Source organism: Anopheles funestus, chromosome 3RL (genome assembly GCF_943734845.2).
Source record: "Anopheles funestus chromosome 3RL, idAnoFuneDA-416_04, whole genome shotgun sequence".
Lineage (NCBI taxonomy): Eukaryota > Metazoa > Arthropoda > Insecta > Diptera > Culicidae > Anopheles > Anopheles funestus.
Genome location: NC_064599.1, coordinates 39,697,379 through 39,716,389, shown reverse-complemented (window position 1 = coordinate 39,716,389; position 19,011 = coordinate 39,697,379). Strand labels below are relative to the sequence as shown.

Here is a 19,011-nt window from a genome sequence, read left to right as displayed (position 1 = left end):
ATGACGATAAAATAAAAAAAGGATTAGTAGCAATCTAAAGGTCGACTCAGCAACATCCCATTCCGTCACTTATCACAATCGCACATGAGCTATCGTTCATTTGGTCCTTCGAACCGGATCTGTAAAATCAGATATTTCAACCGGATACAATCGGTGATAAGTGATTTAATCAATAGTTTGCTGAGCATCAAGTGGGAGTGAACGAAATAGTTAAATTTCGTACAGAACGGTGTGTTCTCCACTCCATTCCAGTGTGTGTGTGCTACTACTGCAAGGCAACCGTCGAACGATAAAGGTTCACAGGCTAAGTGAACAGAGAGTGCGTGTGGCTTACGATACAATTAGCGTTATTACAAAACGCTGAATTTGCACCGTTGTAAGCAGTCGAAGAAGATATCACCGCCGTGATCATTGAAATACGCACAGAGGTTATTGTCCAACGCAGTGTGTTAGTGAGTGTGAGTGCTAAAGCCATCGCACATTAAGCGACGCCAAAAAGTGCGTGCATTCTAACGCGTACGTAAAAAGGTTGTCAAGGGTGTACAACTCAATTTGTATTTGAGCCTATTAATTGCTTAAAAAACAAACCAATCGGAATGCCGCCAACCAGTGACAAAAGAGTGAAGATTATTAACTTGAAGAAGGTGGAAATCATGAATACCCTTCAAGATTTCGAGGAGTTCGTGAAGGGGTTCGACGCCGACATTGATGCGTTGCAAATACCTGGCCGTTCAGAACAGCTGGAGGAACTCGTGAGTGAGTTCAACGCACTGCGTAAAGAGTTCAACGAAACAGTGGACGATGCGGATGCATTCGATGCGATGCAAAGGGATCGACGAGAATTCAACAAAAGGTATCACGAGATAAGAGCCTTTTTCTTAAAGGCTAATACGAAGTCAGGGCCTTCGTGTCTATTTAACAGCACACAGGCAAACACAACCTTCAGTGCAGGAACACAGCCGAATCTTCGCCTGCCAAAGGTTGATCTCCCGAGTTTCGACGGTGAGATAACAAAATGGTTGACCTTTAAGGATCGATTTTCATCGATGGTGCATGATTCGACAGACATGCCAGAAGTGTTAAAAATGCAATATCTGCTCTCTGCACTAAAAGGTGATGTGGCTCGTCAATTTGAGCATGTTCAAATAACATCGGACAATTACAGTGTGACATGGGAAGCATTGTTGAAACGATTTGACAATACGAAGGTGTTAAAAAGGGAATATTTCAAAGCGTTCTTTTCATTGGAGAAAATGAGCAATGATTCCACGGAAGAATTAGCACGAGTCGTGAACGAAGCGTGTAGATTAGTCAGGGGATTAGAGCGGTTGAATGAACCTGTTCATACATGGGACACGCCATTATCAAACCTACTATTCTACAAATTGGACAAGAAAACTTTAATGGCGTGGGAACAGCATTCGGTGGATGATAAAACAGACGATTACAAGTGTTTAATATCGTTTCTTGAACAAAGAGTGAATATATTAAAGAGTTCGGCCCAGAATGTGACAAACAATATCCAAACCAATTCCGTCTCGGTGACCGGCAAACATGGAAAACGAGATGGCCGGTATGTTGCGTTACCTGTGCAACAAGCGAACATTATGAAACATGGCGTTGCGAAATGTCCTATGTGCAGTGAACAACATCATATACAAGTGTGTGAACAATTCGTGAAATTGTGTCCGATAAATCGCGAAGAAGTTGTGCGGAAATTTGGCTTGTGTTTCAATTGCCTGCGGAAGGGACACTCATCGCGTGATTGTAGGTCGTCTTTCGTGTGCCAGCAATGCAAACGAAAACATCACACAAAATTATGCAAAATGAATAAAACTTCAGAAACTGAAATAGCTTCGACATCTAAATTAGCGGCTATTGCTCAAGATACGGAGTCTAAGAAAACGGTGATCCTTTCAACAGCACAAGTGATTATTTTAGACGTAAACAATCGACCACATAAAGTGAGAGCGTTGCTCGATAACGGTTCGCAATTAAACTTTATTACGGAAAGCTTGGCACAGGCACTAAGATTGAGAAGAGCGAGATCAAACGAACAAATTGCTGGAGTTGGAGGAGTGGTAATGAAGGTAGCAGGGTCGGTTGTTGGTACGATCGAGTCGCTGGTCACAAAATACTCAGCATGTTTAGAGTTTTTGGTGTTGCCAAAAATTACGTCGGATCTCCCGTCTCAAACGATTAATGTGAATGGATGGAACATTCCTAAAGATGTTCAATTGGCGGACCCGAGTTTCTACGAACGAAATCCGATTGATATGTTGATCGGAGCTGAAACGTTTGTTGAGTTGATAAAGGCAAACCCGCTTAAGTTAAATCGTGGACTTCCAACATTGCTAGAGAGTGAACTGGGTTGGATAGTCAGTGGTGCATACAATCAACAAAATGGTAGACAATCCATGGCATGCACAGTGATTAGTCAAAACGATCAAGACGACATAAAGTCATTAATGCAAGCATTTTTCAACATTGAGGAAGTGCAGGAACAATGTTTATGGAGTGTTGAGGAAGAAGAGTGTGAAGAACATTACAAATCCACTACAACGCGTGAAACCGACGGAAGGTACAATGTGCGACTACCATTCAAGTCAGGGAAAGAATTGGGAGAATCCGCGGAGATAGCGACACGTAGGTTAAAAGGACTTGAACGGAGGTTCGAGAGAGAGCCACAGATGAAAGAACAGTATCAGATGTTCATGAGCGAATACATTCGATTGGGGCACATGAGTGTCAAGGACAATGTGAACTCTAATGAAGGCTATTATATGCCGCATCACGCGGTTTTCAAGAAAGAGAGTAGCACGACAAAATGTCGCGTAGTGTTTGACGCGTCGTGCAAAACATCTAATGGTCGTTCTCTAAACGACATTCTAAAGGTAGGTCCTACAGTGCAACAGGACTCTACACACATCCTTTTAAGATGGCGACGTAAAGCCATAGCGGTAGTGGGCGACGTAGAGAAGATGTATCGCCAAGTAGTGATTCATAAAGATGATCGAAAGTTTCAACGTATCCTTTGGAGAGAACATTCAAACGAGCCTATTAAAACGTATGAACTTAACACCGTAACTTATGGAACCGCGTCTGCACCGTTCTTAGCGATACGTACGTTGAATCAAACGCTAGAAGATCATAAAGACAATTATCCGTTAGCAGCATCGCGAGTGAACGATTTCTATGTGGATGATTTCATTTCTGGCGCAGATACAGAAAATGAAGCGAGGCAACTGTGTGAAGAAACCAAAGCCGCTTTAGCTAAAGGTGGATTTCCATTGCGAAAATGGGGCTCAAATCGTCCACATATTCTTCCTAACGAGTTTGACAGTGTTCAACATACCATTGCGTTAAGCTCAAAGGAAGATTCGTTATCGACGCTAGGTCTTGTGTGGAATCCTCTCGCCGATACATTAAGCATAAAAATATCAGCATCGGAAAGTAATCAACCATGTACCAAACGAACGGTACTCCGTACGATCGCCAAAATCTATGATCCATTGGGGATCGTAGATACAGTGAAGGCTAAAGCGAAGCAATTTATGCAACGTGTATGGACATTAAAAGGGGTAAACGGAAACACAAGTGGTTGGGATGATGAAATTCCACAAAAAATGAAGCAAGAATGGGTAGAATTTGAGAGGCAATTGGTGCTTCTACAAGAAGTACAAATCCCGAGACATGTTTCAGTAGAAGGCGCAAAGGTTATTCAAATCCACGGATTTTGCGATGCGTCTGAAGGCGGTTATGGCGCGTGTGTGTACGTGAGAAGCTCAAATGAAATAAAAACAATCTCGCGTCTATATGTGTCCAAATCCAAGGTGACTCCATTAGCCACGAAACATTCGATAGCACGATTAGAGCTATGCGCAGCCCATTTACTGAGCAAACTATTAACTAAGATTCGGAAGGCTACAGGGGAGACTTTTCCGACATTCTGTTGGACGGACTCGAGCACCGTTATTCATTGGTTAAATTCTACACCTAGTCGTTGGAAGACGTTCGTTGCCAACCGTGTATCACAAATACAAAAGGCAACTAAAGAGTGTGAATGGAGGCATGTGCCCGGAATTCAAAACCCAGCAGATGCAGTATCGCGAGGAAGAAATCCTGGTGAAGTTAGCGAAGATAAGCTATGGTGGCATGGGCCAGATTGGCTTATAAAGGACGAACAGTATTGGCCAAATACCTTAGAGTCAGACGATAGGCATGAAACGTCGAAAGAAGAAAAATGTGTGCCTTCGGTTTTGACAAGTGTAGTAGAGGAACCTAGTCTTATAAACAAACTGTGCGAAAGAGTAAGTTCATTTACAAAACTGAAAAGAGTGGTGGCGTATTGTTTTCGGTTCATAGAAACTTTAAAGGGAACCAAACATCGCGTAGCTTACTTAGAGGTGTGTGAACTAAGACGAGCCGAAATAACTGCAATCCGTTTAGTGCAAAGGGAAGTCTACGCTAAAGAACTGGAATGCTTAAAACGGGGACAGCTTGTGATGCGAACGTCGTCACTAAAATTCATCAATCCAATAGTGGGTGAAGATGAAGTGTTACGTGTGGGAGGCCGTTTGTCAAATGCTGACATACCGGACGAGCGAAGACATCCTGTGATCATCCCTGGAAGGCATAGGTTGGCAGAGTTGATTGCCGACAAGTATCACAAAATACTCCACCATGCCAGTTTGCAGCTGATGCTGAGCACAATTCAGCAGCGGTATTGGATCATGGGTGCGCGGAACGCAGTCAAACGCACAGTACACTCGTGTGTAAGGTGTACCAGATGCAGACCTTCTTTGGTGCGGCAGCCAATGGCCGATCTTCCGCAGCAACGTGTACGACAAGCGAGACCATTTTCAATTAGCGGTGTGGATTATGCTGGACCGATTTACACAAAGGGATCACATCGCCGTGCAGTGCCTACTAAGTGTTACATTGCAATATTCATTTGTTTTGTAACAAAGGCTGTACACATTGAACTAGTTTCTAATTTGTCCTCTTATGCATTTTTAGCCGCACTGCGTCGATTTGTCGCCAGACGAGGAAAGGTTGCGGAGTTGCATTCGGATAATGGTACCAATTTCAGAGGAGCGAATAACAACCTGCGTGATCTGTACAAGCTACTAAACTCCAAAGAACACCAAGAAGCGATAATCGGATGGTGCTCTGAGCAAGAAATTCGTTGGAAGTTTACACCACCGGCTGCGCCACACTTCGGAGGCCTTTGGGAGGCAGCGGTCAAATCAATGAAATTTCATTTGAAACGTGTGCTAGGTACAGGGCAACTAACATACGAAGATTTAACAACACTCTTAACCGAAATAGAAGCTTGCTTAAATTCGCGTCCAATAACAGCTATTACAGAAGATCCATACGATATGGAAGCGCTTACACCAGGGCATTTTCTCGTTGGAAATAGTTTACAAACGGTACCAGCAATAGATATATCAGAGATACCAACAAATAGGCTCAATCATTGGAGGATAGTTCAACGACATATGCAACATATTTGGCAACGGTGGCACCGTGAATACCTGCAAACTTTGCAAAAACGTGCAAAATGGAACAATAACCCATGTACAATTGTCCCTGGAAGATTAGTAGTATTACAAGAAGACAATGTGGCAGTATGCAAATGGCCGTTAGGAAGAATTACAGAAATACATCCAGGAAAGGACGGCGTAACGAGAGTAGTCACGGTGAAATGTTCAAACGGAAAGGAGATTCGTAGGCCAGTGCATAGAATAGCTCCTTTACCAATTGAAGAGAATTAATGATTGAAAACGAAATGAATTATTAGTAAACTAAGGCAGTTAATTAAAAACATTCGTTTTTGGTGACCGGAATGTTTGGCACCTAAAGGGTTGATTTGAATTAGTACAGGAATTACACACACTTTAGGAGTTCAGGAATTACACACATTTAGGATTTCAGGAATTATACATAAAGCTAGGACGTAGTATTAGTAATATGACTGTCAGAAGATGACGATAAAATAAAAAAAGGATTAGTAGCAATCTAAAGGTCGACTCAGCAACATCCCATTCCGTCACTTATCACAATCGCACATGAGCTATCGTTCACTGTACGTTTTGACAGGTGTGCAATATAAATAATTGTTTCATAGTCACTTTTTGAAGGGCAACCATTGGCCGTATGTAAATTACATCGAGTTTCAATCAAACGTACATTACAACATTGGTGATAAATTTTAACACACCTTTCGCATTCCGTTTCTTGTGCTTCTACATAAAAAATAAATCACCCTGTGTTAGGTAACTTTTCAGCTGAAATGAATGTTGAAGACGTACAACGTTTAGATATTTTACGGAAAAAGCTGTGGAACTAATTTAAACTAACATTATTGTTGGAAATCGTTTGAAAAAATAACATGACATTACAAAAATCTACTAAATACGATATAAAATACACTCAAAGAAACGAAACTAAGTGAAACTATAGTCGACTATTATCTAATGAAAACATTTATTTCAACAACGGAGGATCAAATTTGAAAGTAGTTTTCGAAGGACTGGAAGAACAAGATAGGGTTCGCTAGAAATGATTGCTTCTTGTTTCGTTACCGGACAAAACAAAGAGTCAGCCAAATCAAGTCAAGCACGGTAAAGTCAATACTTTAATCCCTCAATCATTGTCCGCAGCTCTATTTGCCAATGTCCTAGCCTTTGTTGTCATTTCTTCCACCTTCCGCCAGTTCCCATCGTTTCATCAACCTTTCTATTTCATTTTATTTATATCTTGCCCCTCCGATGAGGCCTCAACCTTTTCTCATTTATTAAGAAATTCGCATTTAATCAAACATAATCTTTTCAATCATGCTCTGGTAAAACTGATACTGCGCGAGCTTAGGGGTCATAGTATCAACTGAACAAGAGCGTTTCGCATTGAAACTTTACAGATGCTTAGAAATAGATGGATTAAATGTGAAGCCTTTCTTTATCCACCTTCAGCAACTTCTTTCAATTTCTTATCTTTTGTCAGCTAGTTCTGGAAGGAAATGAATCGTCTTCTCGTTTTGGCTCTTTAATTATTCTTTCCACGGTTTCAACCGTTTGCAAAAATAGCTTCAATCAATCATATCAAATATCTACAAACCGATAGTAATTTTCAGCGGATTGAAAATCATTCAATAAATCAAACTGATTTCCCTCCGGTACGACCTGATTGCCTTTCGATAATGATTTTCGACGCTTGGGCCAAGATTCTCACAGTGGGAGAGTGCAATGCGTTTGCATACACACTGTTCCATTTTTTATTTTTTATTTTTACTTTCACATTTTGTGAATTCAATCAATTCAAGACTTTTATTCTATTGAAAGCAAACATACTTCAATTTGCATAACAAATCGTTTCATTCTGCCGAAACGGCTTCCCGGCTCTTTGACGTAATTGTTAGGCATCCCTTTTGCCGAACGGTGTGATGTTATTTCTTTTCGCAAGGCATGGTGTTTTTTTCTCGCCCAATTCCCACTTACCGGCAAACGTTCGCGTAGAGTGTGGCCGACTAAAAGGAAGTGCGAAAAAAAACGCAGAATATGGAATATCGAACGAGCGGACACAATTAAGATTTTAAGAGCAAAACAAAACACAGTAAAAAAAAGCTAAAATGTCGAAATTAATCGTGATGAAGAATCGAATTTTTCCGAATTGTATTTGATAGATGAAAAACAAAATAGTGATTGAATTAAAACATCTAAAGTAAGAAAATGCCTTTTTTCTCATCTAAAGCCCTTTACGGTTTTAACGGCCCTTTACGGCCCCAGAAATATTAAAAATCGTAATAATAATCAGTATGAGCGTGAAACTTGAATAAATTTTGATGGCAAAAACATCAAATCTTTGTTTTTGGGGCGGTCCAATGGTGTATGTGATATTCAATTCCCATCCGGACCGTTTCCCAGTAGCATGGGCTGACTATTCTGCTACGTTCTAAAATAAGTCTAGATACGGCCAGGCCGTTCTAATCGAGCAAAAAATAAAAAATTAATAAAAATTAATAAATAAAAAACATCTATGTTATTTTTAAGTTTCAAATCAATACATCAATTCGGTTTCCTTAACACAAAATTTTCCAAATAGTTACACAGAATTCCTCAGAGATGTGGAGATCGTTCTATTTGAAATTTTCCATCGTTATATTTTTCGCATATTAAAAGTACTTAGCACCGGCTTTACATTTTAAATTGATTTATTCAATTCATATCTTTCAATTTATATTTTTAATTAATTATGTATAAACATACTTTCGAATTTTTACATTTTTATATACAAATATTATCTATAGAATAGGCATTTTGTCCAACAAACAATTGATTGCCATAATTGTAATAATACGATTTATAAAAAAAAGTTCCTGTGCCCTGTACCAATTAATTGTTCTGAAATACATCAATTCAATGCACGAGAAATTTGAACAAATCGTATCGAATCTATTACGTCTGGTTTCTTTCTAAAATCTGCTACTTCTAGGAATAATATAAAAAGGAAGTAACATAGAATATTAGAAATTGTTGTAACTACTCCATTCTTTCCTACTCTTTGCGTTGTTTGATGGTAGAAATTTACCATGGGTAAAAGACAGACAAAAACGAACAGTGTTAATTTGTTTCCGGATTGCTTAGCAACTTCACTTTAGTATAAGAACTACTGAAATAAATTTCTATTATAGTACCTTGTTAAAATCCATTGCCAGATCCAAATAGTTGGTCCTAAGTTAGTCAAAAGTCTTTTCCTATGCAAAAGCTTACCGTTTTCGTTGAGAGAATTTTGGAAATATTTGGAATGAAGAAACTTTTAAAAAATGTAGCATCCTATCGCACAATAATTATATTTGCACACCAAAGTATAAATTTATGCTACGAAAATTGTTTCCAAATCACCACCCAACGCTGACACGGAAAACTTAACCATACCAAGATTCAAATTAAGTCAAACATTGCAAAAACTGTCACAACATTTCTACCGTGTGTCCATTTCTATTCATTTATGCGTAACAAAGTCGAAATGTAGATTCTTGCGATTTGGTAAATTTCTCTTCCAGTTTAAAGTTTAAAACAAATTGAGAGCGCCATCAGAAGAAAAAAAACATCACATCTTCGATGGCGGAAATAATAGAGCTCCTCGAAAAATGCTAACCCATGCACAATGCTCTATGCTTTCTCGGGCTTGTATCGTAATAGAAAATAAACTTTTCCTTTTTATTTACGAACGTCTCGTGGGAAAATGGGAGTGTAAAACCAAACAAACACACACATCCACGCTCTTGTAGATTGGCAAAATGCAAAGCGTTCCGATTATGAAAGGGATAAAGCAAAAGTACGTTAGTGCGCTGTAAAAGATTTGTGTAGCCCTTGATCGTAGATTTTGGTAAATGGTTTTAGTTAGGGTTTCCTTTTCTTTTTAAGAGCACCAGAAGAGCGAACGCAATAAAAGCGATCATAAATATAGCCAGTGCCTTGCATTGAGTGTGTCTCGAATTGAAAAAGGAGAGACAAGTGCGGCTGCTACTGAACGAAAGGAGAAAATTGCTTTATACATAGATGAGCGATGGGATTCTTTTTAGAATATCGTTTAAAGCAAATTATTTAAAACGATTACGGTATTTTTAAATAAAAGCATATACATTAAAATATATGCAATAATACATTTTAGTAGCATGAATCAAAATGATCGTTTATAACAATAAATCGATTTTGTTGAGAGCGAGCTTATATCTTAAGAGAGTTTGTAGCATAAGTTTGGTGATACGAACCATTCTTTCTAGGCGTATTATTTTTCCTTTTTTGCATCAAGCACTTTATACATATGTGTAGAGTCCAAATTTTATCAAATCATTATATATCTCTACCAACAATAAATCCCTCACATACATACGATCTGGGTTAGGCTAGCAACGAACGTACAAAAACATTCCGGAAGTTTTTGTTGTTTCAGCAAAGTACAAGTTTTGGGTACACGTTCCACATACTGTAAAGAAAAAAACATGAAAGAATGCTCCAACGCAAACTTCCTCGCCAAAAGGGATAGTAGCTGGATGTGCATAGTCATAAAACATCGAGGATGGTTTTGGTAAAAAAGTAAAAGTAAAATTGAACATAGATGAACTACGATATCGGGTTTGCTGCCAGGAAATACACACATATCCATCAAAGTTGTAGTTTTATAGAGCTGTATTGACAACAATTTTTATGCTTCTCGGAAGGTTCCGATGGATTCATCATATCGATACTTGCTTGTATTCAACAGGCTGGCTAACAACTTTTCTATAGTGCATTAAAATAATGTTGATGATGATGCTAAACCATTAATTGAACTATAAATCTGAAAAATATTTGCAAGTCAATCAGATTGTTTCGTTTTTATTTATTGTACGAAGATTATTAATTTCACGAATACGGCTAAATAATGTAAGATGAAAAATAAAATCACAATTCAACAACTATTAATCAGTAATATGTTAGTATCAGCAATTGAAAATGATATTACTGACATTTAAGTTTACATGGGTAGCTTTACTGAAACCTTTAAAGCACGCGTGTTAACATAAAGCACTTGCCAACACAAAAAGTCAATAAAAACTAAGAATATATCATAGTGCTGTTTGGAAATGATTGATAAAGGATAATACGATAAAAGGTCATAACATTTCTGTCCGCCCCACGCTGAACGAAAAGTGTATAGAGCCAAATAATGATGTAGGTTGGGATGGTGTTTTTTTCTCTCTTAACGGCCATAAAGGGATAACTTAAGCAATAGACATATGCATGCATTTAGTTCAAAGTGAATTTCATGCAAAAATTGCTAGACTCGAAAACAATGCCAATTACAATGGACAACTAATGTTTACTTTATATTTTGATAAAGTATGAAATGTTGTGTTGTCATGTATGTTACTACTATACTCAAATAATGATTTTTAGACTTTCAAAATGGGTTTGATATTGTAATACTGGACCATATCAATTAGTACTCTTATATGATTTATTCATCAATACAAATCCTTTTTTATGCTTAATGATATCATGACCTCGTCAAGCAAAAAAATTGAAATAAAGTTTTTTTTATTGCAACATTTTATCTTTGTTTTTTTTTCCTGTCTGGTATGTTTCTGATCATTTATCATTCTACATTCTTGCTTTATCAATGCAAAATGGAAAAGCAACAAATATAGAAGGCAAATTAAGCATTGTTACAAAGGCACTAAACAGACCGTGACTAATTGAGTTGGATCGAAAATTTTTTTTTGATGACGTGCTATACAAAAGACGAAAATTCATGACATGCCAAAAAATTTCCTTTATGGTTGACTGCCGAAAGCATGCCGAAAAATAACGCAGAACAATGTGAAGCAACAAGTGACAACAAAAGCAGTAAGATAAAACATGAGAAAAACCCTAACAAAAAGAAGATATTCGATGTTGACCCAAATCATTATTGCGATTCTCAAATGAAACGCATTAGTTATTTTATTAATTTATTAAAATTAAAGTAAAAACGTAAAATAATACTTTAGACTCATCACAATAACATCACACATATGGCACACAGCCTTTTCCGAATATAACGCAGATATTTATTGTACACACTCCATAAAACAGAGATTCGCGCAGCACATTTTAGTCAGTCAATATAATAATAGGTACTTTGCAAGATGAAATAATTACAATTAACTGTCGAGGGTTGAACTATTTTTAAGTTCCCAAAGTTTTCAGAAGAAGTAAGGTAAAATCGATGTGCAAAATTTATGACCATTAATGTCATTAATGCTATTCCAGTGAATACAAAAAAAGAAACGCTACGGCCCTGTACAGGACGTGGACAAACTTATCGCATTGAAACTTTTCCCATTTAAATTCAAGTCATCGTCTAAAGCACAAGTCAAGGTTCACTGTGAGGGAACCTGTTGATGCTCATCTTAATTTTGAAAGATAAATTGTTTAGTCATTTCAGGTGTTTCGTCGCAGGCGAAATGTTTTGCATTCTTTTCATGGAAATTAAATATCGAATGAATTCGTTATCATTACACGTTACTTAATAAAAAATAAACTTCATTTACTGTTTCGCAACCGATATCTCAAGAACGATAGTAAAATTTAATAGAAATATTGAAATGCCATGATTGCTATAAGGTAATTGTACACCGCTTTTTCTCTCGGGTTTTATCATGTTAACTATTGATTGATTGAAAATTTTAGAGTTTATGTTAAATTATTGCAAACTAATGTGAAATCCATCAAACGTGTATCCGCATCAATGACAACAAGAATGCTGAAGAGCATAATATACACATTTCAAAGAACGGGATAGCCAGATACAATTCTCTCTGTTGAAACAAGTTTCCAAACATAAAGATTCTGATGAAGTTCATTCAACATCCAAACCCAAAAGCGGATTTAGTTATACACATCCATGAAAAACACACACAAAGCTTGTCGTTCTTTCCAACGAGAAAAGTTCATCGGCGCTAGCCATTGTTGTTCACCTACAAGGATAGCAGAGTGCTAGAGCATAGTGGTGGCAATGGTTGAATCTTGTGGGAAATGATGAAATAAGAAAATGAGTCATGCCAACGTGACAGGCATTGAAATTTATTTGCTTCATTGCGCCGTTGACCTCACTTAGAACTGGTTGTTTCTTGCCTTATCTTTCTATGCCAATCGTGGGTCAACGTTGATCAAGGACGGCGTTGTTCAAGTTCAGTCGCTAGAGAACCGGCCAGATGGACAGGAAGAATGGATCAGGATCTCTTGTTGGCAGTCTTAGTTTGAAGTGCTCCTAGAGGGTGTCTAGTGCTGACATTCAAAGAGGAAATGCTCAAGACCACGTGTCGGTTTCCCATAACCACCATAGTCCTTTTACCGCAATGTGCTGTCGGAGTGGCTTTTGGACGTTATAGGAATGAATTAATTTTCCTAAGCAGCAGGTAATATTTGGTCCTACTTTGTTGAAAGAAAACTCTTTAAGAAAAGTGTAATTAAGATTTATTTCAACAATTTTATTTGTTTTAATCAGATAAAATATGATATTAGCTTCTTATCATAGAATTTTTTCATAACATATTGATTCTAATTTTATTACATTTGATTGAAAAATAAATTTCAAAAACTCGTTCGGTTTATTTTAGTTGTTCATAAAATACAACTTGAGAAATGTTTAGTTAAGTTTCGGAGAATGTCATCATTGTAAAGAATTAACAAAGCGGGTAAAACACAAAGGAGTAGAAAGAAAAAACTTGTCAACGTGTAGTATTCGTTAATTATCAGACACTACATTGTTGTTTTTTTCCTCTAACTCCTTCTATCCCTTCGACTTTCGTCCATTTTATAGCTTACGGTACGATGCTTGCGATACGAAGAGAAACGAAAGTCAAAGCTATTATCACGATAAGCCTGTAACATAAATAAAAACAAAACCCGGCGCCAAACTGTCTCGGTACCGTATTACCCAAAAACCGTATCAAGACCCCGTCTACCCGGACAGAATGATGAGCGACATTTTTGCCTCGAAACAAGGATTATTATTCGAAGATGTGTGTTAAAAAGATGTGATTTCAAGCTTTAGGTCGATTTGCTTCACAATGATCTACATAGTTTCACTGTATCTTTGTTTGTTTGTTTTATAGCAGATTATATTGAAAATTGCGGAACATGGAAAAAACTAAATTGTCTTTTGCGTTTTAGTGATCTTTGGAATATTAAGTCAAATATGCATTTCTTTTGCGTTCATGAAAAACAATCATTCAGATAACTATTGGTTGAATTTAAAATACCATTTACAAATGTTGAGATACAGTTCTACGAACAGTGAAAGGGCATCGTTTTCGGATTATAATAAGCCGTTTTGTTGTGTATCAATATATCTTTCCTCTCTTGAGACTCCCTGGGAGTTCCTTTTATTAGTGAGGTTCTTATATCGGCGTGTACAGGAGGCTACCATGTGCAAAATGCACCTTCGATTTTAGCCATGTAATTTCAGAAAAAAGGTTAATTGTAATGAACAAGGCTAAGGAAAAAGATTAAAAAAAAAGCAAAAATACAACTATTAAGGAGGATTAACTATCCTCTTATGGGTAAATAAAGTCTAAGAAGAAAAAAAAGAGAAAAAAAGTTTGCATTACATTGCATTGTTCATCAGAAGAGCCACTCTCCTTACAAATAAAGTCTTCCTCTGTACCATCTGTTGTATTGGATTATCTACACTTCTTAAACGATTTTAATAACCTAATTACATAGCGTAGGCATTGTTTTTTTATTTATATATTTTTTGCTGTCATTCGAGCATGCAATGCTAAGCTGTGTATAATATGGATATACCTATCACGTCTAATCAAAATCAAAAGATCTTAATAAGACCAAAAGGAGCCTTTTATGTAAACAAAAATATGGTATTTTGAATTGTGAATAATATCTCTTGTAGAGAAAAATACTAAGAAAGGCCTTTGTTTGATTTATCCTTCTAAATACTGTGGGACGACAAAGAGTGTGGGCTGTATACATAATCTAATTAGTCCGCTTTACACAGAGGTCGTTTTAAAATTGCCCACTTTGGGTAGAACCGTTGATCAATTTGAGTTCTTGCAGAATTAACCAAACAAGGATAAGGATGAATGACACCAAAATGTGAATAGTGCCTTGAGATTTATGCTTGTTATTTTGTTGAGAATTTTATCCTGACCAGTGGGAGCTAAGTATATATTTGCACTAAGTATATAGTTTTTACGTAGTATACATATTTGAAGTCAAGGACCATTATGAAGATGCAGCAGTAGTTGGAAGAAAAAATGAACCAACAATTGGTAGAAATAAATACACCTGCGAGGGAAGTTTATCCCTAATTACTCCATAACGAACTAAGCAACTTAGTTATTTTGCAAGGCTTTAAGAGTCGTTGTTTTGTGGCATACAATTCTCGCTGGAACAAATTTTGACCGTAGACTACTAGCACTCAGATGGCAAAGAGATTTTGGTGAATTAATATGAAACGACATTTCCGCGAACTACAATGCTAGTAAAGGGATGTCTGCTAGTATCAGTTAAATCCTAGCACCCGGTGGCGTTCTTAAACATTCAAACATTGCCGTAATAGCCCACGACCCCTAAATGAAATACATCATATTATCTTTATTAACCTAATTTTAGAGTAGGCCATTCGCGACCTATTTTATTTTTTGTTCGGTTAGAACGACCTGGCCGTATCAAGACTTATGTTACCATGTAGCAGAATAGTCAGTCCATGCTACTGGGGGACGGTCCAGATGGGATTTGAATGTGGACGTTCGCCGTTTATCACATGCACCGCCGGCCCCATCATCCGTCCATCCGCGACCTAGAAGTGGAAACATCGGCGACCACCTTCTATTTGTCCATCCCTATTCTATCATAATGGCATGACTGTGACACCACCAATAAGTGTTTAGTGGTGATCGATCTTTTTGAAGTCATGTAAAAAATCATACATGTTGATGTTGAGATACACGCTAGTGTGCTGGCTGACAACCGGTCTTCGTACAGTCTCACTTTTCCACGCAAAACACCTGTTACAGCGATCGAAGCTGATCTGGATCTGGCAGGATTATCTCGTGGTAAATCAAGTCAAAGAAAGCTAAAAACAGCGGTTGAGGTTATAGGGGAACATAAGAAGAATGTAGTTTCAGTACTCACATAAGCCTAAGAAACATGGACTTTGTTCAACATTGACGAAACCCTCTTAACTGCTTTCCAAGGGAAGATGCTCAGAAATTTGTTTGACCCCTTATCTCCCTGGCTTCCAAGAGACAATGGAGGTAGCATTAAAATGACAAACTCTATGAGTTGTACGAGGAACTTACTATCGTACAGCGAATTAGACACCCCAGTCTAACGTCATTCGAATGACACCGTACATCCCACATGGTAAAGGTCGTCAGATCGATCTATAGCAGGTCAATACTACGATGTAGTTATAGCACTGGATAATTATATAAGTAAATAGATAAGTCTAACCGAACATATTAATCAACTTTATGAAATCACATAATGTAAAAAATCTCACCAATATCTACTTATTTCTATGGAGAAACATCGCATTTTTATAATTTCCCATTATAGATAATTTTAATCTTGGCCAAAGTTAACGTAATAGTTGCTCCCAATGGAAAGAAATAAGGGAAAAACATCACAGCGAAAAAAAATCCAACGAGTCTAATTATCCGTAATTGAATCAATTACTCACATCCATCTCGTGTTTTCCGGTGAGACCAAACTAAAACGGTCCCCGCGAAACTGTGCAAAGAAAAAGTTTAAGCTAATAAAGTAAGCTCTTGTGGAGCGAAAAAAAAAACACAACTTTGATGGCGCTCGATCGTGCTGGTTAATGAGGGAAGGCAAACTTACGTCCAGTGAGCATTTCGCTGGGAAGAAATAACTCATAGGATAAAAGTGAAGCGGAGTATTGTTTAAACTGGGTCGTACGTAAGCACTTCTTAGGAAGAACCCAGCCATGGATGCTGCTGCTACACGGCATGGGACTTTCATCGAATGCAGTCCATATTTAATCTACCACCGCTACACACCTGCTCGTATGTCCCACCAACTGCAGCTTATCGTTTACGAAGATAGAAAAAGAAATTTCCCTCACTTGGCAGAACCGTCCACATTAGACGAGACTCGTGCAGTTTTCGCAGTGAAAATCGTCCACGAAATGGGGAGCTAAAAAATAGGCGAGTAATTAGTCTGGTGCTGTCTAGTGTGACCAAGGATTATTAGTGATGCCCAGCAGAGATTAAACCGACGGAAAGGTCGACCAGGAGAAGAGGAAAAGAACACACACAGAAGATGAAGGAAGGAAAATGAAACGAATAAACGCAACCCAGTTGGGTTCTAGTGTACGAGATGGTTTTGCAAACCGTGCTGGAGGCGGTCAACGTTCTGTTCAGCTACATTAAAGCGTTCGTTGCCGCTTTACACACGCTCGGTTAAAGGTCGATGAAGCAACTAGGTCAGGACTCATTTGCATCGGAATGGATGTTGTCACGTTTGGTGCTTGGGAAGACGTTCTAACCCTTCGAGATGTATAGATACATCAAAGGCGGTTCTTTGATTTGATTTGCTGCATGTTACGTTACGTAAAATAACATTTGATTTAGGGAAAAGATAATTGCATTATACGGATATACTTGGAAGGTTATGCATAATAAATTTGTTTTCAATTTAGAGTGTTAAAATTGTTCAAAAACTCAAGTTTGTAGGTAGGAAATTTCACAAACATGGTACACCGTTTTATGATAAGCCTTCGAGCAACACTTTTGATAGAAAAAAGATACAGAAAAATAATCTTATAAATATTTACAGAAGCGTTGATAGGTTTTTTTTATTATTGTATGATTTAAGATATGATTTAAAGCTTTATTATAGTCTTTATATTTTTAAAGCTATATTAACAGCGGGAGTAGAAAATAAACTATGTTGTTCGTTGATCGGTTGAACATTTCGAAAGTAATATAGAGTATAAAATCACGTCACGTTCTATCGAACCACCATCAATGGTGATGGTGCTGGTTGGCGGTAGTGATTCCCAGCTGAACATAATCGACACGAAAGAATTTCACTTCATAGTTACGGTTAACCTTTTTCCCCCCAAACTCCCCCAACTCACAGTTGATCCACCATTTGATGTAAAACTCCACACTGCACGTGTTTGGACTGGCACATCACTCGAATGTGAAGGCAAGCCAAGCTGGTTTAAATCTCATGGCAGTTTCATCGCGTTATGAATAGTTAAGCGTAAGTTCGTTACAGCAGCAGAAAAGGTGTGAAGCTATTGTAAATTTACGTCACAGATTTGTTCCTTTCATTTATTTCTCGATGAGCTGTCGAACACTTTGAAAGCTTGTTAGCGGATATCAGTCGGGTGGTACAAAATTGCTATCATTGCTGTATGTTCGATTTTAATATGGTTAGCGTCACTACAACCTCGTAGGATCTTGGAACTGTCATTGCTGACTTTCTTCAGCTATGTTTACCGAAAGCTCGTCCATTCTGCGTATGCATCGTGAGACTGCGCAGAACAAACAAGTGAACACATATTTTTTGAAGTAATATCTTTGTACTTTTGATATTGCATTACTATAGATAAATAAGCATTAGAAATGACATTCAGATAGTTCCATACATACACATTCTGTATGGCTCAATAATTTTGTGATGATGATGATGATGATAAGTTCCATCTCAACACAAGTTTAAGAAAGATGAAATTATCTTCATGATTGCTCTAGAATTTAAACTCTAATGGTTGTTTTTTATGTTTTTGAATTCTCTACACTTCGAACACTGAATTATTGGACACTCCTACAGCCTGGTTCCCTAGTGCCCGTTACAAGGATAAGGAAGGAATTTATCGGGAATCCTAAAAACAAATGCATGTTGAATGCAGCTGATACATCTTTTTAAAATATACAAATTTGAATTACAATTTTAAATAAAAATTCATAATGACTGTTAATTGATGCAAGATAATTGTTTTTAATAATAAAAAAAACCCTAAATCAAACAATGAACTAGGTAGCTGTTAATTATCATTCAATATTTAATTCATAATAAGTATTCTTTTTTCTTCAAAACAAAAGTTCTACATTTTTCTAAGTTAGTTGAATTTTTGCTTAATTTAATTAACTTTACATCATCAAAACTCGACCCTCTGTCTGTTCGAGTCTGGAATGGGGTAATCATCAGGACGAGACAGTACCAATTCCTGCCTTGTGTTGATCTGATTGCTTTACCACCGTACCACCGTGCCGCACCGTTTAGCCAAGTATTGCCACCTCTAAGAACATTACTTTTGACAAAAGTTTCCTGGCCACCTCTAAGAACATTACTTTTGACAAAAGTTTCCTTGCCGCCTTACACTCTTTTTGGCATAACAAACCTACTAAGTCAATGATTCTCAAATTACGGCTCGTAAGTAGACCAGCTCGGCTCGACACCATGCTCACCTTGTTGAAAATGA

The 19,011-nt window shown here is 37.5% G+C and overlaps 1 protein-coding gene across 1 annotated transcript; it reads left to right on the top strand.

Annotated features, from left to right (window-relative positions):
- Positions 1-106: 106 nt before the first annotated feature.
- On the top strand, positions 107-6,084 carry LOC125768812 (uncharacterized). The gene is made up of 2 exons (XM_049436961.1): positions 107-1,661; positions 4,407-6,084. The coding sequence occupies exons 1-2, from the start codon at positions 597-599 to the stop codon at positions 5,778-5,780; spliced, it is 2,439 nt and encodes an 812-aa protein (XP_049292918.1). The 5' UTR covers positions 107-596; the 3' UTR covers positions 5,781-6,084.
- Positions 6,085-19,011: the final 12,927 nt, after the last annotated feature.